The sequence below is a fragment of the Pelobates fuscus genome, chromosome 1, assembly GCF_036172605.1.
Source record: "Pelobates fuscus isolate aPelFus1 chromosome 1, aPelFus1.pri, whole genome shotgun sequence".
NCBI classification, from domain to species: domain Eukaryota; kingdom Metazoa; phylum Chordata; class Amphibia; order Anura; family Pelobatidae; genus Pelobates; species Pelobates fuscus.
Window position 1 is genome coordinate 168,641,611 of NC_086317.1, and position 24,141 is coordinate 168,665,751.

At 38.1% G+C, this 24,141-nt stretch overlaps 1 protein-coding gene across 5 annotated transcripts in view; it reads right to left on the reverse strand.

Annotated features, from left to right (window-relative positions):
* Positions 1-24,141, reverse strand: part of DCAF6 (DDB1 and CUL4 associated factor 6) — a 195,544-nt gene that overhangs the window by 90,377 nt on the left and 81,026 nt on the right. For 3 of the 5 annotated variants that reach the window (XM_063452129.1, XM_063452148.1, XM_063452121.1), the window contains exons 8-13: positions 22,318-22,532; positions 20,318-20,411; positions 19,995-20,114; positions 17,217-17,426; positions 6,685-6,741; positions 631-742 (exon numbers count right to left, since the gene is read on the reverse strand). In XM_063452129.1, coding sequence (XP_063308199.1) covers positions 631-742; positions 6,685-6,741; positions 17,217-17,426; positions 19,995-20,114; positions 20,318-20,411; positions 22,318-22,532 — 808 coding nt within the window. The remainder of the gene's footprint in view (positions 1-630; positions 743-6,684; positions 6,742-17,216; positions 17,427-19,994; positions 20,115-20,317; positions 20,412-22,317; positions 22,533-24,141) is intronic. The other 2 variants (XM_063452138.1, XM_063452156.1) reach the window with 2 other exon arrangements.

The window sequence follows — 24,141 nt, forward strand, 5'->3', positions numbered from 1 at the left end:
TGAAGAAAGAAAAAAAAAATTGATTTGCCTTGTAACCAACAGATTTCTACCACCAAGATTGCAACAAATATTAAAATAATAACTGTGCTGGTCTGGCTCCCACATGTACACCAGAGTTTCAGGAAGTGGCTTAGATGTCTCAGGCAATCCTGGTGCTCTAGATATGCCAGAAATAAACAGAAATTAACATTTTATCTTTCACTTTTATTGAAGATATGTTTTATAGTGCATCATGTAGTCTATATATTAACAGGTCTTCCATCCTAGATTCTACCTTTAAAATGTTCATGTACTCTTCAGGAAATACTTAAAATAGAAAAATAATTATTCTTAGCATCAAAAATAAATATATAAAATAAATTGTATGAATTCACACTATTCACTAGAGTGTGACATGTATGTAATTAAAAGTGTATTTAAAATTTAACACCAAAATACACAATGGAAAAAAAATTTTTTTTATCTGTTTCAGCAGTTTTCAATTTGACTGTTTTGGTCTCAAATTTGATTATTATTATTTTTTTATTCCTGGCAATTCACACTTGAGTGTGTATCCCCGACAAAACCAATGCTTGTCCACTGAATACAATCATAAAATGTCTCTTATAGCTTAGAAGATATTGCAATTACCATTCGTCTGTAAAGTCCAGTCTTATAGTACTCGTAGTAGTGCCTTCAGTACTATAATGTAACTGGAAAACTGGTTCACTTGTCTCTCCTTCTGGGGTTGGCTTTATACTCCCTGTAATACAAATCAAGACAAAAAGTAAGTAAAAAAAAAAACATACAAATCGGACAATTTATTAGCAAATTAATAGCAAAACCATGGCGGCAGCCCTTTCTTATCCTCTACTTTTAAAGAAGATGTTACATTACATTTATTGGGTTTCTTCATGCAAATAACCTGCTGTATACATTAAAGATATATAAATCAATGTTAGTATATGTGTGTTATTAATATAAAACAGTGAATTCCTGTGGTTACATTAACCATACATAATGGAATCTGTGTAGATCCAAGAAGATGTTCCTGGATCATAAGCCTCCATATTAATGTTTATTTTAAATAGGTTTCCCAGAATTCTCTTCCACCAGGAAGATAGAAGGACGTCAAATTGTTGAGTGCTCTGCTTATATAGGTATATAATGTATCAGCTTTTTAGAAATAACAACAATAATAGTACTATAGTTAATATTGATTGTGCGTATTGTTGGTACATGTTTATTACAAGTGCATTTTACAAGTGTATTCTGCTACGAAGCTAAACCATGTACAGAATTTTGGTGGTCAAAGAAGCATTACAAATACTGGGATAATTGGGCAGTCTATTCATGTGTTTAGCACAATTGTACTATGTTCACAACTATTCAAACAATACATTCTATGGAGTTACTCGCTGTCGCCACACAGCTCATACAGGTTCTTCCAGGATAACATGATACTATTCATGTTATTTCAGGCTCTCTGACTGACATGGCTTCTAGGTGGAGCAACTAGTCCAACTTTAAAACCATGTTTTTTCAGTTTGGCAAATAATAAAAAAGACTGCAACCTGCTGGAACCAATAGTGACTTCAGTAAGCTGCATTTTCATGAATTCCATTTTTTTAGAACAAAGCATTAAACAGAATTTGCACTAAATATCATCAAACTTCTATGGAAATATAGTCTCCCGTGTGACTTGGTAAATCTACAGTCAGACAGATGGAGCAGAGTATGGACTGGACATTTTGGAACACTATACACAAACATGAAGAATAGACTTCATTAAACACTATAAAGCTGCAACTAAAAGGCCTCTAGTTCGGGACAAACGTGAAGAAGATAAAGTTCAACTAATTAGATTCACAATGATTAATTTTCTCTACATAATATATTGCGGAGAGTCTATATCTGTTGTAAATATTTGCTTTTAACTTTGTTTCCTTCAAAATAGTTTGTTCCTGTGAGAAAATACCTTAATAAATCTACACTGCATAGAACCCCAGAAATAAAAAAAATAAAAAAAATCCAAACTATTCCCCTAATGTTACCCTGGTGTAAACTGTCTGCAGCTTCATGAAGAACCCAACCTGACCAGGAATCGGCTCCACCAATCAGGGAGCATGGTGACTGTGCATATATGCAGCCACAGCTTGACTTCTCCAGGGAGATCTTTTCTACTTGCACATACAGGGTGCAGCCATTGCATACACGACTTGGACAACATAAATACAATAATGGAGGAAGGAAAACTCCTCCTTTTATGCATCAAAGGCGGGTGGACAGCTTTCTGCCTGCAGTGATTTTTTTACAAAATTGTTGCAGTTATAAGCCACTACCAGCAAGAATAGTGAGAGTAGGGCACTCTGCGTATCACAAGATTTACAATGATGCAAAGTTGGTATGGTGCTCAGTGTGACCATTTAAGCTGATGTTCCTAAACTTTTATAGCATACCTTTAACCACAAGATTTTGTGGCAAAACTGGGTTAAAGCCACATGTCACTGATGCAGTATAAGCAGCCAATATTATATCACTGTATTACTAAAGTATTTCAGATGCAACATTCTGAGCCATTTTCTCCGTTTTAGGTCAACCTACAAAACCAACAAATGCTTATCAATAGGACACTTTCCTAAAATATAGATATAAATCAATTATTTGTATGGAGTATATTTAATACTACTGTATGTCTCTCTAACAAACGAAGCACTTAAAATGTGGTATTTGTAACCCACCTGTGATGTTATGTATTTCTCTTTTACAAATATAGGTTATCATATAATTGTTCCAAACAAGAACGATCATATGTACAAGTAAAAATGGAGTTGACATTGATCACTCTGGGATGAGTGCAGGGGTGACATTGCTCTATATTTCAGCATGTTAATCTTCACATTCTAAAAACTGAACAGGATAATATTTCACAAACTTTCACTGTGTCATGTGTGCTCATAGCTATCCTGACCCAAAAATATAGCCAAGGTCAAATTCTGGCATCCTTTTAAAGCATGTTTTAAGAGTTAATAGTAAAAACAAAAGTAGATTCAAGAAGGTAGTCCTAGCTATGAGATACAATCTCTGATAGACGGCTTTGTAAGTATGCATATGCAACAACATATTCCATTTAAACAATTACAACAAGTATATTTAAATGGTTGTGTTCTAATTATAAACCAATGAGTGGGTGGGGTATGCTGTGGAGACACACCAGTAACCGAGTTGGGTCCCCACAGACCAGTGCATCCACACCATCACTGGTTGCAGAATGGCCGAACAGCAGTATGGCAGCAGCTATGCAAGTTCCTCTGTCCAGTCTCTGTCAGGTTCCTAAAGCAACAGCAGTGCAGTGTCGAGGAAGCTGGGAGATCATATTCCATCTTGTATTCCACTCACACAGTACTGTAACCATAGGTCTTTACTAAGAAACAGCAGGGTGGAGTGATTGGGTTGGGAGAACCAAGTGGTGGAGATATGGGGGGGGGGGGGGGGGGAGAGAGAGACAGACACACACACACACACACGGGGGAGAAATGGGTTCAGAGACGCAAGCATGGGAGAGAGGGAGACAGAAGTGGGGAGTATATACAGAATGGGACAGACGTGCGATATAGTAGTATAAAGTATGAGGAGAGCAGAAAGGAGAACAATTTATTTTACACTACATTCACTACACACAAATAAGGTTGCCAGTGTAAAGATGATGGTGCAATAAAGGTAGGCTTTAAAACACCAGTGAAACCATGAAAAGCTTTAGCCATTTAAAAACTTTCAACAGTGTTGCCACTGGCAAAATCCACCCATAAATTCCTAGGTAGGTCTCGGATTTTTTTTTAATACAATATTAATACACGTTGAGGGGTGGCGAAGGTGTCCATAGTGTAGAATAATGATTTTCAAATGTGTGCTACAACAAGCCACCTCAAAGTGTGCTGTGAACACCTCGAATACACTCCTTATGCTGCGAATGTGCTGTATAACTATTAAGTTGGTTTGGCTACAAGAACGCATTTCTCTCGAGTAAGGATTAAATACACATGTCATTTACAAGCGGTGTACATGGTTTTAACAGGAAAAAAAACAGTGTGGCTTGGAAAAGTGACTCTTAATGAAGTGTGTTTCAGTCTTCAAATGGTTGGGAACCCCTGGTGCAAACAGTATAGGGGTTTTATTTATTTTATTTTCAGGTTAAAGATTTTATGGGATTCACTTAAAGGTGTACAAGTTGTTTTGAAAAAAACAGAATATGGGTGAAGCGCTATATACGTGGATAACAAAAGTGGATATCTAGTAATGGAGATCAAAAGTCCAGAAATGATACCTTAGTACCTATATTCACACTCTATTCTTTGGGGATTTTCTTTTGTGTATAAATTCTCAAGGATTCTTTTTAGAGTTTCCTAGAATTACAAACAGAAAATCCAAACATAGTGCAAACTGAAATACAGAAATAAATGAAAACAGGAGGTAGTAAAGTTCCCACTCACACTTTCTGGAGCTATGGAAATATAGCTCAATGTAAACGTTTTCAGAGTCCGTAAAGGCGACTCTTATCCCTTCTTTCAATCTCTTCCTCTCTTGATTTCTGGAATGTATAAGGGAAATACCTCTGGTGCAATAACGTAAGTATATATATATATAGTGAAGAGTAAGGTAAATAGGGTACTTACAAACCCAGAGCCTTCCACATCGGCTCTGATCAAATTGCATATGTGGATTAAGGACCACACTCCTTCTTTGTAAATAGCAGGAAAGATGCCAGTATTGTATTAAAAATATACATAAACTTTATTATTCTATATATAATAAATATAAAAATATATCAATACAATAAAAATAAATATAAAATACACTATATTGTGGTCCTTAATCCACATATGCGATTTGATCAGAGCCGATGTGGAAGGCTCTGGGTTTGTAAGTACCCTATTTACCTTACTCTTCACTATATATATACTTACGTTATTGCACCAGAGGTATTTCCCTTATACATTCCAGAAATCAAGAGAGGAAGAGATTGAAAGAAGGGATAAGAGTCGCCTTTACGGACTCTGAAAACGTTTACATTGAGCTATATTTCCATAGCTCCAGAAAGTGTGAGTGGGAAATTTACTACCTCCTGTTTTCATTTATTTCTGTATTTCAGTTTGCACTATGTTTGGATTTTCTGTTTGTAATTCTAGGAAACTCTAAAAAGAATCCTTGAGAATTTATACACAAAAGAAAATCCCCAAAGAATAGAGTGTGAATATAGGTACTAAGGTATCATTTCTGGACTTTTGATCTCCATTACTAGATATCCACTTTTGTTATCCACGTATATAGCGCTTCACCCATATTCTGTTTTTTTCAACTATGTGCAAATAAGATAAGATTGGGTTGATATAGCAGCTGAATCAAAGTGGGAATTTTCACATATTGATTTACTATATATTTTGTATTTCACATATCAGCGCTGGTACCTTTATTTTTTTCTAGATTCTATTGTACTAGTTGTTTTGTTTAACAATTCAGTGCAACCAGTCTGATTGACATTCAAAAGACATGCCATAATAGAGCGTTTGTGGATTCATTAATTAATAGTAACCAAATACAGAAGTAACCGCCTTTGGTAGTCCGTGTTTATGGACAGAACTGCTTAACAATGACATGGCAGCAAACAAGCATAGAGAGTGTAAATAAGCATACAATGGCAAAATCCTATTTCACAGGCACTACAGTCAGTCTGGTCTGCAGGCATGCTTCCATTAATGATTTATAGATGCTGTATGTGTTAGCAGCAGTTTGGATTTGTGAAGAATAAAACTATTCATCTACCACTCTAGTCATTAGTTTAGACATAAATGTAATAGAACTCTACAAGCACCATAACCACTGCAGTGCACAGTACAGGTTATGGTGCCAGGAGTGACCAGTTGTCTCTCACTGCAAGTAGTGCCCGCTGGTCACTACTCCTTACCACCTCTCAGCAAGCAGGAGAGCCGGCACTGCCAGGCTTGGCTCAGACAGAGCGCTTCCAAAGGAGCGGCTCTAGGTAAGAAATCAAACCGTTGTTAAATGGTTATTGTTCTTAGAGTGTTCTTTTAAACTGGACATTCTTAGGGCTGGATCTAGAGTATCAGGTTTTTCAGTCTGTATTTAAACATAATGTTCAAATACTCTGTCACAAACTGTAGAGGGGACTAACTAATTTTGTCCTGATCTCACTGTACCCTAAGCAAACAAAACAGTGCTTGAACACAGGTAAATTTAAATTAGATTACCTGAGTTTCCAAGGAGCACCAGAATGAATTGAGCAGTTTGTGCAGCACAACTGGAGAGTTGTTGCATGGAAAACGTTTCCAATTGGCAATAACAAATGTAATGCCCCATCTAGAATGCCCCATGTTAGCTTAGCAAGTTGCTAACTAGAAATAAAGTTTGCAAGAAAACCAGCCAACACTCCAAAAATCTTATAAAACAGCAGCAGCAATTATCAGTAGAGGTAAATATACACATGTTAAGGATTAAATTTGATAAATAACTTATCTTTGAGGATTCCAAACAGTTGCAGCTATGCAAAGTAACAGTGTTGCATTGCTCTAAATGTTAGCAGGAGATGCACTTCTATAAGCAGTGCTACTCAAACACTACACAACTGGCATCTAAAGCTATGGCAACACTCAATACCACATGTATAAGATACTCTAGTTTGTCACGCACCCCGCTGTTCATCAAGTGACATGGATCCAAGATGTTTGCTAATCACAGAAGGAGAATCTGAAACAAGAATTAAATTTCAGCGTACAAAGAACAATAGGAACACATTCAGTTCAAGAGAAGCAGGTAAGATGTTGAGAAAAGAAATAAAACCAACAACCACAAGATTACTAAGTATAGGGGTGAAGAAACATTTGTTTGTTTCACTTTTACTTTGATTCATACAACAAAGGTCTTAAGGACGAACATGTTGAAAGAAACAGAACAATATAAAACTGGCCATTCTCAACTTAATATGCATGCATATCACCTTATTGTCTTACCGGGTCACCATACCAGTATGGCAATAGCAACAGAAGAATATATAAGCATTTGGGCAAAGTGACAAAAATCACCTAAATGTTGCAGATAGGTACTTTGGATCTAACTAGGAGGTTCTAGAATATCGTGGTCATCAAGAAAGAACTGCAGTAAATGTAGGCAAGGGTTTAAGGGCATATTGAAAGAGACGATTAATAAGAATACTCAGGTAAACCCAGAATTGGTCATGGAGCTGAGTGGACAGGACAGTCACCCACTCCTTCTACTAAAAAGGATTTAAAAACCTCTGGTTACACACGGTAAATTAAGAAAAAGACAAATTACACCACCAAAGCCATGCCATATCAATACTAGACATGCATACTCCACGGAGAGAAGAGTTCATGGCTTGACAAAGGCCGCATTGCGGTGCTGAAAGTTTGTCTGGATTGCAGACTTTAATTAGAACATTTAAGTAGTTTTAGGAAATCAAGAGTGCCTTGACTTCCCTTATATGTTTGAAGTTACACGATCATGTGAGACTACACTTAAAGACAAAACAAACACACTACATGTGGCCCGAGACTACAAATAGGATAAGTAATAGGAGAACCAAACTGGACAAAAGAGTAAGCTGCAGTTTTGCAGGTTAATGTACATAATGTAAATAGCAAGAACTTTCAGGGAGACACTGGCAACGAGAGGCACACAAGCAAATGGAAACCAAGATAATGTAATACAGAAGTAATATTTGAGCACACAGGGCAGCTCCTGGAGTCTAGTTTTATGAAGACTCGTGGTTTACGTGTATATATATTTTATTAGGGTTGGGGGAAAAACAAATCAAAAATACCGCCGTGATAATTTGCATACTTTGTTATATCTGTGTAATAATAATATTTTGTTGTATTGTGTGTCTAGTATTGTCATGTGTACACGGTTTATAAGGTTGATGGGTGTATGTAATGGTCTGTATATCGGTACTTTTAGAGTGTGTATAGCAGTGTCTCACTGTCTGTATACTTTGTCTAACTGTGTACATGTGTGTGTCATTATGTGTACATAGAAATTTGTGTACCTGCCACGTTTAATAGAGGTGGATATTCTGGCTGCATTTCTCTCACAACTGTCCCAGAGTCCAGTCAGAGATAAAAACCATCACAAATAATCAAAAAGAAAACACAAATAAAATATCAACTAGTAAATAAATAGGCCTGTCACAATAAATCCTTAATACTTAGTATAAAATCTGCTGGACCAATATGAGCACTTTCCTTCCTATACGGATTAACAACAAATGCAAATATATATATATATATATATATTTATTTATTTATTAAACCTAGCAGCACTTGAACTATACAACACTATCACACAAATTAATGTGCCAAATAAAACGTAAATATAAATGGCACTAAAAAGAAAGTAACAGCCTTAAAATTAAGTAAAGGGACACTATAGGCACACATACCACTTCAACTCATTGAACTGATCTAAGTGCAGTGTCCCTGTCCCCTTAACCCTGCAAGTGTTAAGACAACCTCTAGTGGCTGTCTTCCCGATAGCCACTAGAGGTGCTAACTGCATTTTTACAGAGTTGAACTTTGTGAAATTACATTGGAGGTCTTCAACTTTGCACGAGGATGTCCAGGGTCGTCAAAATCAATGAGGAATGTCTAATCCCGCAGGGTGCTTGCCACGCATACAGTACTCCATCAGTGTGAAATCGCTGGAGGAGGAGATCGATCCAACACACATTTTTGCTTAACAGACTCAATTTTTCAGCAATTGACAATTTTTCCTGATCAGTTCTTACAGCCACTAATTAACACAGCATCCCTTTACGTGAAAGACACTACTGACTTTTTACCTAAAAACCAGACTGCAAAAAAAAAAAAGTTATGGAGGAGGAGATCCTAGTAACTCTGGACATATCTAACCTCTGTACATCCATTTCACATTCAGTCAGCCTATAGGTCATTAAGAAAGGACTATCAGTCTACCTGTCATACCTGACAATCATCTATGTAAATTTGTGTTGAATTGAGAAAAAACTATTTCTGTTACCAGACTATTGTTTATTTTTTTTATAAACAATATAAAGGCACTATTATGGCACCATCATATGTCAATTTATTTATGGATGATTTTTAGGACTAATTCCTATATCCCAGTAGCTTAATACAGCAGAATCTGGCTGATATTCATTGAAGACTGCTTTATGATATGGAAAGGCTCACATGACCAACTTGTTCAATTTGTTAACTTTCTGTTAACGACTGTCATACCAACATCCAAATTTACCCATACAGCAGATAACATGGCTGTGTCGGTTTCTAAACAGGGTGTTGGCCTCAACCCACATTTACATAAAACATACTAATGCCAATAGCCTACTGAATCCACACAGTTTCCACCCCCCCCCCCCTCACCAAAAAATAATTCAATTCCTTACAGCCAATTTTTAAGAGTATGCCGTATAGTCAGCAATGACACCATATTGGGGACCTATCGGTCATCCATGTCTGAAAAATTCAGGCAAAAGGGCACAGCCGAGATGTTCTTCAGAAAGTCAGACACAGGGTTGAATCTCTGGACGGCCTTACAACCTACACCTCTTACAACCTACAGAATGTAATTTGTATTTAATTTAGAACACAGAGCAATAACTGGCATACACATAACTATTTGCTATCATTCCCATGCATATTTTCTCCTTTGGAAACAGGGCCAGATGAAAGTATCTTCATTTTGAAATTTGACCATTAGATTTCCCTCAAAAGCCAACTTACTAACAGGCCAATCAAAACAATGATGAGTGACAACTTTTCCATCTTGCCTCTTTATATTCAGGGAACAAATTTAACCCCTTAAGGACACATGACATGTGTGACATGTCATGATTCCCTTTTATTCCAGAAGTTTGGTCCTTAAGGGGTTAAAGGGACACTATAGACACCAGAAAAAATACAATAAGCTGTAGTTGTTCTGGTGAGTATAACCAGTCCCTTCTGGCTTTTTGCAGTAAACACCTTTTTACAGAGAAAAGGCACTGTTTACATTACAGCCTAGGGATACCTCCACTGGCCACTCCTCAGATGGCTACTAGAAGTGCTTCCTGGTGTAGCACAGACATTCAGTGTCTCCACTCTCTGCATGGAGACACTAAACATTCCTTGTGATTGGCTGAGATCACCACTTCTGATGATGTCGGTCAGGCAGAAAAGTTTTTTTTACTATAAGAACAATCAGGATGTGGAATTCTCTGCCTTAAGAAGTGGTTTCATCAGAGTCCGTACAGATGTTCAAACAGCCACTAGATGCATACTTGCAAAAACAGAATATTAAAGGATATAATTTTTCAATGTAGGGTAATAGCTTCTTGATCCAAGGATTAATCTGACTGCCATTCTGGGGTCAAGAAGGAATTTTGCCTAGTTTGCTGCAAAATTGGAAGTGCTTCACTGTTTTTTTTTTTTGCATTCTTTTGGATCAACAGCAAAAAACAAATGTAAGGAAGACTGAACTTGATGGACACAAGTCTCATATCTATATGTAACATAACTATCTAACCAGGTAGCATATATAGGCAATGGTCCCATTTCACTTTAATAAATCAAGGTATGGGTTAACATTATGTGGTAACATTTATTGTATGTAACCACGCACTCTTCCTCCCTAAATACCGTATATACTCGAGTATAAGTCGACCCGAATATAAGTCGAGACCCCTAATTTTACCCCCAAAAACTTGGAAAACATATTGACTCGAGTATAAGACTAGGGTTGGAAATGCAGCAGCTACTGGTACATTTCTAAATAAAATTATATTCCCACAAAATTATATTAATTGAATATTTATTTACAGTGTGTGTATATAATGCAGTGTGTTTGTATGAATGCAGTGTGTGTGTGTATGAATGCAGTGTGTGTGTGTGTGATGCAGAGCCTTGGTGGGGGGTGGGCATTTTTATAATTTTTTTAAAATTATTATTATTATTATTATTATTTTAATATAAAAACATTTTTTTTATATATTATATTTTATTTTTATATATATATATATATATATATTTTAATATTATCAATATATTATTTTTATTTTATTATTTAAATTTGTATTTATATTTTTTGTCCCCCCTCCCTGCTTGATACATGGTCAGGGAGGGGACTCTCATTCCCTGGTGGTCCAGTGGCATGTGCTGTGTAGGAGGGGGCTGGCAGCGAGCTGTAACTTACCTTTCCTGCAGCTCCTGTCAGCTCCCTTCTCTCACCTCCGGTCCGGTCAGCTCCCCTGTCATTAAGTCTCACGGTCTGAGTGCGGCACGGAGCATTGCCACGGTAACCCATGGCAACGCTCTGACCCCGCGAGACTTGCAGTGGGGAGCTGACCCCGACCGGAGGAGAGAGAAGGGAGCTGACAGAAGCTGCAGGAAAGGTAAGTTACAGCTCTCTGCCAGCCCACCAACAGGACCGCCGGGGTTGTAATGAGCCCGGCGGTTCTGGTCTGTATTATGGCAATGTAAGTTGCCATAATACAGACAGTGACTCGAGTATAAGACGAGTGGGGGTTTTTCAGCACACAAAATGTGCTGAAAAACTCGTCTTATACTCGAGTATATACGGTATATTATAAATCCCCATTTTCCATCTTTCCACATTTTGGAAGTAAGGTGTGAACGGAGTGTAAAGAAAGTAATTACCTTAAAGAAGATGCCACATGTCAGTGTAACTACTTTATTTATATGAATCACCCGCAGTATACGCATTACTTAAACTAGTGACTGCATTCTAAGGTTTTCATTTATAATATTTCAAGGTGCACTCCAAACACCACTGAGGTCTGCTCTCCATCTCCTCTCAGCAGCCATAAGACCTAGAAGTTCACGTTAGCTCTCCTGAGCCAAGTCCTGCAGTGCAGGATTAGCTCAATGGCTAAGAGCATTCGGTCTAAGTCAAGGAAATGGGCACTGATCTGCCAGGCTTAGCTCTAAACTGAGAGTTTCCGGCTAGTGAAAAGGCATGAAATGGTGTCCAGCAGACACAAGCTAAGAAGTCAAACTGTTGCTATACAGTTTGACTAATTATAATGTGGGGGCTCCAGGACACTCCTAAAACTATGACCACTACAGTGTGCTAGTGGCTATGGTGCTTGGAGTTGCTTTTATATCTCCTGCTACCAGCATTTTAGACAGTTGCCTAATACACATGAATTACTCCACATACATGAATAAACTAGGTTAAAAGGGTTGCAGTAAATGGTTATCTTGTGCTTCTAGTTGCCTGAACAGCATTTAATATTAGACATGGACCAGTTATTGTTACAGTTACAGTCCATAATGAATGCGGCAGCGAGGCTCATCTTCCTGTCCGCCCGCACCTCCCATTACTCAACCCTTCTGTCAGTCCCTACATTGGCTTCCTATAAAATATAGAGCTCAAATTAAAATGCTAGTTCTTGCTTTCAAATCTCTACATAATGCTGCTCCCACCTATCTATCCTCCCTTATACACAAGTATGTCCCGTCTAGGCCCTTACGCTCTGCTGAAGACTTACGTCTATCTTCTGTCCGTACTCCCACCTCTGATGCTCGCCTTCAAGATTTCTCGAGGGCTGCACCGTTCCTGTGGAACTTGCTTCCCTCCCTTGTTAGATGCTCACCCAGTCTCCACTCCTTCAAAAAAATCGTTAAAAACCGACTTCTTCATAAAAGCGTATCAATTAAACTGTTAATAGCTCCTGACTGATTCCTCTTCTGCAACTGTCACTAATCTAATAGTATCCTCACCTTTTTGTGTCATTTTACCCCACTCCCTCTAGCATATAAAGCTCATTGAGCAGGGCCCTCAACCCCTCTGTTCCTGTGTGTCCAACTTGTCTGGTTACAACTACATGTCTGTTCGTCCACCCATTGTAAAGCGCTGCGGAATTTGATGGCGCTATATAAATAACATAATAATAAAATAATAATAGTAACAATAATTGTATTCTCATTCTTTTTAGAATAATACAAAACCAATTCAGACGTGATCAGTTTTCCCAAAAATTAAGCATATTACGAAGACCTACTAGATAAAGTCATCATGCACCTCAATATTGTACACTAAAATGTACAAGTTCTCATTAAAACATGACATTTTCTTTTGAAATCAATCCACTTCCCTCTGTGTTGTTATCAAACTTGACAAAGTGTGCCAATCTCTCAGTATTGAGATCCACACTGGTCAGTTCCGTGAGAGGAAAAGAGTCTGATAGAGCAATAGAGCCAATCATAAAGCAGCTGGGCTTAAAGGGACACTCTGAAATAACTTTGGCTTAAAGAAGTGGTTTTGGTGTAGAGATCTTGCCCCTGCAGTCTCATTGTTCAATTCTCTGCCATTCAAGAGTTAAATCACTTTGTTTATGCAGCCATCGCCACACCTCCCTTGGCTGTAACTCACACAGTCTTCATACACATTTCCTTAGAACTTCTTATCTCCTGCTATGTTAACTGCTTGTCCTAACTAGTCACCTGTGTGTGAAAATTTAATTTATAGAGCAGGAGATACAAACTTCTAAGTAAACACACTGTGCTGGAATATTGAAACTTTTTTCATGCAGGCTGTGTGAGGCACAACCAGAGATGGTGTGTCTGAGGCTGCATTAACAAAGTGAATAAACGCCTAAACAGGAGAGAGTTGAAAGTACAACTCTATGGGTAAGATCAATACATCAACATGTCTTAATTAAATGAACACTATAGCGTTAGAAAGACAAACATGTATCCCTAACGCCTTAGTGTTCTATAGCAGTTTAGTGGCTCTCCCCAAAGTGCATGAAAAGGGTGATATTTACTTACCTTTCTTCCTCTGCCATGCTGATATAACCCTTTAATTTAAACATGGTGGAATACTGTCCAAATATCAGGGCTAACAGAAATCACATAAAATAAAAAACCTCTCACAACTTCAGAGAGCTAATAGGTTAAACACTGACTACCAGAAAATAATACATTTTTGTAAGAATGCCCCGGGGGACTGGGTATGACAGCCATACTGAGCGGTCAAAAACTAGCACACTCCGTACAAAACCCAAACATTTTACTTACTTATCGACTCCTTACTGAGCAAATCAGCATTGCCCGAGCTGGTGACACCCTAAATTCCCTGAGAGATTTGACCATCCAATTGGCGGTCTAAGCCTGCTACTTCTTTGTGGCCTGCCAGCGTACCTGCAGGAGCACATAGGAGTGGTAGGGGCTCATGTTCCCCCACCTGCTGGTGAGGGTTATCCCAGCACATGCTCACAGGCTTCTGACTCTCCATAATGGTGAAATTGAGATCCCACTGGCATTCTGAGGCAAAAAAGCCTACTTTAATACCTTAATCAAGATGTGGGACACAAAGCATACCTGAGTCACACAAGGCCTGATGTAGACAACTATGCGGATGCTGTAGGACGGTGATCTCTGAAGCGTTCTGGCTGAAACTGGCTACAAGATAGAGCCAGATGAGACAGTAACAGCTCTCTACAGTACTCACCTACGGACATTCACAGATGCTTAGGTTGCTTAAGCAACCTAACTCCACACTCTGCAGCAACAGAAAAAAAAGAAATAAAAAAAAAAAGGAAACAAGCGTGCGCCAGGGATGAATTAGATAAGGTATACAAATATAACAAAAAAAACAAAACTGGTAAAAATGCAAATAATAAAATATAAAAAAAACTTTTTGAAATCCACAACGTGTTTCTCCCAAATAGGACTTTATCAAGTGTTTATCCGCAGCAATTAAGCCGTTCGGTAGAAACGCGTTGTGGATTGTTTTTACTTGTTTTAAATTGTTTATAATAACGGTCTATTGGTTTATTTTTATTATTTTTTACTACCTGGCACCCTGTTTTTACTTCTCCAGTGAGGATCTCACCAAGAATCCCAGCTTGGGATTATACCACCTACACTGTATTAACTGAGCAGTGTTCTCTGCTCACAAATATGTTGGCACGTTTTACCTATAACTACTCTTGGTTATTTTATTTTACACAGTAAGAACTATTGTTGCTTTTTTCCCCTTCTGTTTTTGGTCCTGTACTCATCTGGTGACAACTTCTGCTGACCATACCTTCCATCAATATCCTATAAGTAGGGGATCAATACTACTGCATGCGCAACAGACCAGAGCTGGCTAAAGCTCTAGTACATGTGAGTAGATTGGAATTATTTTACTCTTTAATAATGTTTTGTGAACTTACTACACTAGTGGAATATATATATATCCTGAGTGTCCCTGGTGACCAACAAGCTCAAGAAGGAAGATACCATTAGGAACCCCAGAGTCTTCCAGACTTTAATTTTTTGGAACTGCTGCTAATTCTCCTTTGAGTACTTGCTTAGTTTTTCAAAAATTGTTTTTTATATTATTTATTTACCTGTTTTTATTGTTTTGTTTGTATAATACCCTATCTGATTCATCCCTGGTGCACCCTTTCCCTTTTTTCCCCTTTTTCTATTGTAATAGGGTTTTTGGAGAGAATTTCCTTTATTTAGGTGTGCTGCCTCTGAATTTTGTTATCTAGCGCTGCTCCAACTCCTTTTTTATGTTTTAGCAACAGAGAAAGATCTTTCGACTCACCAACGCTCTTCTTGACACCTGGGTGACCACTAGCCGCTACCACACTCCTGGGTTGAGGTATGTGAGGGGACATACCCTGGTGCTTATACCACATTCGTGGAAGAAGTATACTCGACACCAAGCTACTTCTAATTCCTTCTGGAATATTGTCCGCGAGCAACCGGATCAGTGGGAACGGCATATGGGCTCTTACTAAGGCCTGGAGCCAGCTGAGTGGACAGTGATGGCTCTCTGGGACCGCATTTGTTGTGTGGGTCTAGGTTTTCTCACATACTTTCCCTCTCAATATCTGCCTGTTGTGTGCCTTAATTTGCTTGGTTCCAAGCTACCCATTAGCAACTAACCTAAAGAAACACCAATATTTAAGGTATAATCTTTTCTTTGTAGATTCGTATCTAGTCTTTCTACAGTATCTTTAATTAATACAATGACAGCGCAAACTTTAGATAGCCACCTGCTGTGCATAGCAGACTTGGATCTTGTTTAGATTTTGGATTGGTCCGAATGCATTGTTGGTGTTTCGTCTTGTCACTGAACATGCATATCACTCTTCTACTCGTCTTTTAATATTCTATACTTTACTAGTTTATTTTGTTTACTTTTGTAGTTATAATACACTATACAAAATTGTGCTGAAATGTTGAAATGCCATACAACTGGTACAATATGTTTTATGATGTAATTGCTCTTGCTGTAGCAGCATTGCTGTATTTTCACTACACAACAAAAACAAAGAATAAAAAGTAATTAGAAAAAGAATGCCTTAACAGGTACAAATTCATGGTAGGTGAACTACCTTAAAATATATAGGTATTTAAATAATGCCAGGAAGCTGACATTAGTAGTGTGCATAATACAGTGCACATACAGAAGTCAATACTTTGACAGGGCATGATCAACCTAAGAGATGTAAAGAGGATTGTTCAGTGTCTCTCCATCTAGAAAGAACAGAATAAACAAGCTGTGACTGCCTGTTATCAGCTGCAGATGAGCTAAGCCACAGTTGACAAAGTAAGATTTATTTGAATGGATAAGGCAATTATTTATATGGTTATAAATGCAATGTCTGGCATGAACCTTCCCATGTAGCTACTAAACCGCTTCCATTTTGCAAATCCAGTCATTAATTTTAAGACCAATTGGATCAGCCATACACAATAAATACATACAGAAATGTAACGATTATTTAAGAATACATTTATAAGCAAAGAAATTGAAATGCCCGAAACCAACTGAATATGCATTCTATAAATATTTCAACTATATATATTATATATATATACATACACACACACACACACACACACACACACACACACACATACATATATATATATATATATATATATATAAATGCCTTTCAGTTTACTTATAACTCACTGTATGGTCTGGGATACATCCTTTATAATAATAATACAAAATAAAATAAAAAAAAACTCTACCAAGTGCGATAAATGATCAAATTCTAAACATGATTATCTATTAAATAAAATGTTCTGGGCCTTTTTTAAAAAAGCAAAAAAAAGAAGAAGGTATTTTTACTGGTCTTATCAGACACCCCAATAATCTCATTTGTGTCATAAAAGTTTTCATTATTGTTAAGTAGATATGAGAATCAATCTTACCAGAAGGATAAATGGATTTGGCAGGTGAAACAGGAGGCTCTGACTGCTCAGCACCTTCTTGCAAATTTGAAGACGGACTTTCTGCCACATTTGAATTAGAGGATGGTAAATCATGGTCCGAGGTGGAGGCCTGTGGGCTGGTATTTGCAGGTGTCTGTGATTCTGGAACAGCTGCAGCAGAGGGAGCTGGGGTGTTTGGCTGGGAACCTGCTGTATAAAAGCAAACACAAAATATTTCAAAGTAACACTTTTGTTTTGCAAAAAAATAACCTGAGACTGAGATAGCAGTGACAACCTGAAAGCACTGGCCAAATTAACCTCCAGGGTTTTTAGCCAATCATCGCCCCCAGGTTGGACATAAAGGAAGTGTGAATTGCATGGAATTCCACACTATTAATACTGCTGGTGCAGTCCTGTAACTACTACACTGAGCTGCAGATTTAGCATTAAATATAATTAGTTTTTTTAATAAGTAACTTTTTTTCCACCCCATTGAACAAAAACGTAAAATGAAAAAGAAAACCATAGTTACACTTAACTAAACTATTCATAATATTAAATTTGATAGGGATGGAGGGGGGGGGGGAGGGGGGGGATTGCTTCGCTTCCACACCAAAACCATTATTTAAGAAAAGTGCAAAGCATTTTCAAAGTCATACCTGATCAAAGCTCCATGATATTATCTATCCCCATAAGTTGCATATACAAATGCAATTTATTTTTGCAGCAAGAGTCATACATTAAGCTTTCTTCTGAAACCTGTATGTATTCCCAAGCCATTATTACAATTAAAACTTCGTTTAGATCGTCAGATCATTTTGAGCAGGATTCTCTTAATTTCTTGCTTCTGTTCACCTTAACTTGTTTGCTGTGTTTGATTTTTTTTTTTTTTTTACAATCTTAAATTTGAAATATTTGTTCAGTACAAGAACAATTCCACTCAGAACGTAGTTGTGACATTGATAAAAAAAAATTATCTAGTCAAACTCAGTATTACAATATATTTAAAAACTTATTTTCTTATCTTCAAGAATATCACAAGCGTTCTCAATGGAAAGGGCGAGAGAGAGAGAAGAGAGAGAGAGAGAAAGAAAAAAAAGAAAAAAAGAGGGGGTGAGGGTAGTTATGCCATTTGCCATTCCATATGCTAATTTGCCCACCCCAGTATATGTCTCTATGAAGAGAGCCAGAGATCCTCCACTACACTTCGCTGAGTGTGCTATCCCTCCCAAAGCTCATATGTATTCAGCCTGTTCCCTCTAACTCACTATGCGATGTCTCAGGATTCTAAGATATATGACGGCAGAGTAATGCAACAACATTGGGCTATTGGTTAGTATCTAAGATAAGGTCTCTCTACATAATATAATGTCTAGTAACAGTGTAAAAGTCAGAGTACATCTATCTGTGGTAATATTAAGCATCCCAGTCAGGGACTACATAGTGTAAATATTATATATATATATATATATATATATATATATATATATATATATATATATATATATATATATATATATATATATATATATATATATTTTGCACTCCTACCACCAGCCAATAGTACCGGGTGCCCAGCCACACTGCAATATAGAAAGTAATTGATTGCCGGCACTCCTGGATTACAACATCAATCTGCCCTTTGTGCAGCCATTAGCCGACTGTTATCAGCGGTTGCCAGGGCGATGCATAGACGTCGGAAGTACGTAGTGGGGGGGGGTCTCAGCCCACAATGCACAGGGAATCATTTGGGTGATTCAATTAAGCGTCCTAACGCCGGTTAGCTGTTCCACGAGGCGCAGAGCTGATAGTGGCGAGTCATTACTTTTATCATTTATTCTGTAATAAGCCTGTCATTTGTAAGATGTTTTTTTTGTGAGTCCTGATGAAAGTTCCAATCTAGGAACTGAAAAGTCACCTAAGACAATAAACCAGATTGATGATGTAAATCCAGGAGTGCCAGCAATCAATTACTTTCTATATTGCAGTGTGGCTGGGCACCCGGTACTATTGGCTGGAGGTAGGAGTGCAAAAGCTTAAAAACTATATATATATATATATATATATATATATATATTATATATACACACACACACCCCTCATATTCCCCTCCCCCCAACCCCCACATGAAACATGGACGATTGCTAAATTTATGTATCAATAAATAAGATTCTTTTCCGAGACCTAAACTGCTGGCTTGTTGTGGATTTGCTAGATAATATACAGGCTGGTCCAAAAGTAGGCATACGGTTGAATCAATAAGTTCATCACAGTTAAGGGTACACATACACACTGATACACAACAAAGTGGCAGTTACATTTCAGGCACTTCATTATCAGTGTGGCGGTTGGAAAGGAATGTTGCAGCAGAAGACATTTCGAGCACATACGAGATTAAATAGTGTTAAACAAAAATAAATATAATCAAAAATGTAATAAAATGCAAATACACTATACTGTATACCTACTTTGGGGCCACTGTGTGTGTGTGTGTGGACAGACAATGAAAAAAACAAAACAAAAAAAAAAACAATACGTACAACAATATTATATATTCATTAGCTTGTCTTTCTCTTTGTATTAGAAGTGGGAGGCAAGGTGATAGAGAACATTCATTTTTGGTGTACAAAAAACACTGCACCATAACTATAATTCTTTTTTTTGCAAGATTGCTGTTTTAGGTGCATAGATTCTCTCTTATCCATAAATGTTTAAACTGGCAGTTTAAGAGTGCGATATTTATATCCACAGAAAGAGTAGTATTAGATGAAAGACCACCTCTACTTGGCGTTCTTCCTCTTCTTCTATTGCTTTGTGCAACCTCGCTAGCTTCTTCAAACCATCTTGAGAGCATGTCGGACATTCTTTGCATTAATGATGCATTGGTGCTCTGATCTCCTGAAAAAGGAAACATAATTTAATATAAAAACTTGTAACCTTTGTGTATATATATTGGCAGGATTTAAAGGGTTTCACAGATTGCACCTGAAGCACTTTTTTTTTCTATAAAAAAAAAAAAAACGCAGCTAGAGCATACAGTAAATGTATGTAAAATTGCAGTGTAGTTGTAGCAGGAAAGTTAGAACATGCCATAACTTTACCATCTCTTTCTCGTTCACTTTCAGGTCTTGCTCTAGGCCCTGTATCCGACCAATCTCCCCGTAGTCTTAGACGTTTAACAGGAGGCTGTCGCATCTTAACGAAAATTAATTACATAGATTGGAAAAAATATCAGCACATAAACTGCTTTAAAAAAAAAAATAATAATAATAATAATAATAATATACGTCTCAGTAGAATGGCATTAAACTTCACTCCATCCATTGTCCAAATTACTAAATACAGCTGCTATGAAAGGTTTTGTTAACGTTAGGTTCTTATTGCAGATCAATAAAAAGTTACAATGAAATGCATCTAAACTGCAGTAAATGTAATTACACATTAATTTGTAAATTGAATACTTCCTCCTCAATATCTCTTAGTTCATGGACAATTCCTTACAATACCCAGTTTAATTAATAACTCCCTGCAGAAAACCAAAAACAAAGAAATAATCCCTGGGCTAAAAATCCCACTACTCTTGGGTGTCATCAGTAGCTGTAATGTTAAGTCAGAATGTATAAAAAGAAAGCAGTTTAAAGGAATACTACAGGGTCAGGAACACAAACCTGTATTCCTGACCCTATAGTGTTAAAACAGCATTTAGGTGGCATGCCCCCTGTTAACCCCCATAAAAAGGTAAAAAAAAAAACCATACCTTATCTTCAGCGCTGCATGGGCATTAAAATGTATGATTTCAGCCAAACCAATGCAGAAATGCCTAAGGAAGCACCTCTAGTAGCCATATGAGGAGTGGCCACTGAAGGTGTCTCTAGTGCAGTGGTACCGGGGCGTGAGCATGATGGCTGGGGGCTCATCGGGTGGCCCGTGTACTTAAAGCCACTAGATGGGCCTGGTTGTGCACCGCGGCCTTTTAAAAGAGCCACCGGAATATAGGCAATACTGGGAGGCAGTGAGTGCAGGTCACTTCCTCCCAGATACAGGCCTGCGTGGGAGAGAGGAGGCACAAGAGAAAGGGGGCAAGCAAGTAGAGAGAGCCAGCTCCAGACCCACACTCCCATCAGCCTCAGCCAGCAGCCAGGCCCCATACATGCCATCCCCCTACACACAAAATGTATGTTAACAAGCGGGTAGCTAAAACTATATGTGTATATCTGTGTGTCAGTGTGTGTGTGAATGCATAAGTGTGTGTCTATGTGTCAGGGTGTTTGTATGTGTCAATGTGTTTATCTGTGTAGGGATGTACATAATTCCCACCAATCACCAACACTACTTGCAAACACACCCCTGCAATGAAATACAAACATTACATACAAACTCCAAAATTATATACAAATACACCCCTTCATTTAAACACCAACACTACACACAGATACGGTAATCATTAATCTTGATGTAATATTTATAGTACATGTTTAGACCATTTTGTGCACCTGGGCCCTCTCTAGTTCTACCACTGTCTCCCATTTTAAAATTAGCATAAGACCGACCAATATTGCGGTATTGTGGTGGAATTAACACTATATGGCTATATTCCGTTGCTTAGATGGGTGATTTAAGTAACCTTTAAGATTTAAAAGGGATATTTGACTGCCCAAATGAAAAAAAAAAATTAAATAATAATTCATAAATAATATATATACACACACATCACTATTTAGTAGAAATACTCAAAATGAAAACATGCATTTTTTTTTCATTGCAGGTAGATCTAAAAACCATCTTGTAAAAGCTGCAGATCACTTGTCTGAAGCCTTTGCCTGACCTCCCCTTCTAGCCCCACCCAGACTTTCTGTGGCTGTCCAACCACAGACTTCCCAATGTAGCTCATTTGGAAGTTTTTGCAAGGCAGGTGCTATGGGCAATTGTCTCTTAAATTTTGTTCCACTGAGCTAACCAAACCAGGAAATAACAGGACCGGTCATCAGCTTGAAAGACAAGGGGGTGTAACCAGGTGTATTTAGAATAGTGCCAATTTCTAAAACAGAGACACACTCCCTCCCTCATTTTTCATATACAGATCATGCTTCTTTATGCTTACCTCTTCCCTTCTCTGGTCAGCAGATGGAAATTTAAGTGCTTTTGCTTGGTCATCTTTAGGATCAAATAAATAGATATAGTCTGATGAATAGCTTACAAGGACCTCCTGGCCATCTTCACTGTAGCATAAAGACGTCACTCTGCACGACTTGTTTGAAAGGTGTGAAGGTACGAACCGTACACAAATTCCAGTAGTGCCTCGATTTGAGTAATTGTCTGTAATATTAAAAAACTGAATATTAAAAAGGAATAGGGATATTCAATCTAAGCAAAACAAAAATAAAAAAAATAAACTGCGTCAGGCATACTGTGCCAGACAAACCCACAACAGTGACTGCCACACTTAAAAGGCCATCAGTTACCTTGTGAAATTTGTTTACTAATGGGTAATTAGTTGGAACGCTGAAACTTTATTAAATAAAAGGAACAAAGTAAATAGCAGTGCTTCAAGCTCTTACAATTGGGGCAATTCGATTTCCCCAAATTCTCAGCCAGCATTTGAGAATTAAACATTTTTATTCAAATATAAACACTGTTCCCATGTTAAAAAACAAAGAATAAGTGGAGCTCTGAAATACCTGAACAGATGGATATGCTGATGAGAATGCTATTACAATAATCTGCAAATAATAAACAATCAAATCATAGTGCAGATGGTTATTACAACCAAAGATAAGTGAAATAATGCAAATTGACAACTCACAAGTGTAGAGCCAAAAGCACCTGGCTCTAGTGTAACCGCTCTATCTTGCAGACGGGCCCGCCGTCGGACTCTCCCGATGCCTCTCCGCAAAACAACACCAACCACCTGCCCCACGACCTCGCAACAGCCTCCCCGCAAGTCTCTCAGGTAGGTGCAACCCTTATGCACCACTCTGACAGCAAGGCAGATTCCGAGCACAGCGGAGGCCCAGGAGAGAGGAGACGCCTAGACAAGGTGGTGAGCCTGCTGCCGCAGACCGAGACCACACGGGCGACCGGGACCGGAGCGACCCTCCCCCGCAGCAGGGCGGACTTTTGTTCCCAGGAGGAAACAGCCTACCATCCGCAGGCATCGGCTAAACAATCCCAGGCAGAGACAATCCCCAACATAGAGCATACCCTCACCTGCTCCCAGGGGACGAACAAACTGACTCCAATGACTCACCCACCACTCTCCCTTGGTGTACCCCCTGAGAGAAGTACTACCCTAGGGTCATGTTGCCAGACTGGCTAGTTTTCACTTTAAACTTCCAGACCCTGGATGTCACACCAACCATACAACCAACCCGGGACTGCACCTAATCTCAGTGGATGCTGTACTCTCGTTGTCATTTCTTTTTTATTTCACTCTTATTTTCTCTTCACCATGTGATTATACCTGTCGCACCAATCTAGCTTGTTACGCACTGCACATAGCCGGCTGACTCCAAGCCTAACAATCACCTCTGCAGAAACGCAATATACTCACACATAGCCTGACACTAAGTACCCAGTGGCTTAAACACTCACAGTTAATCGTTGTTTAGCATATTATACAGTTAACTCTTATAAGACACACCTGCTGTCAGCATACACTACTCTAACACAAACTTGAAACCAAGCCACCCGCTGACACTAATTGTCTTAACCTGTGAACCACGTCTTGATATGCTTAATTACCCTAGCATGTTAGTTAATATATGCATTGTTTATTAGCCTGTTTTTCTTTGTGATCATATAAAAATGTGCCGACCAAACTGCCACACTTTCGAAAATGCCTGAAAACGCATGTGGACGCTGTTGTGGCTCTGCACGCTTGTTGTCATCATATGCACAAATAAAATAAAGAATTTAAATTAAAAAA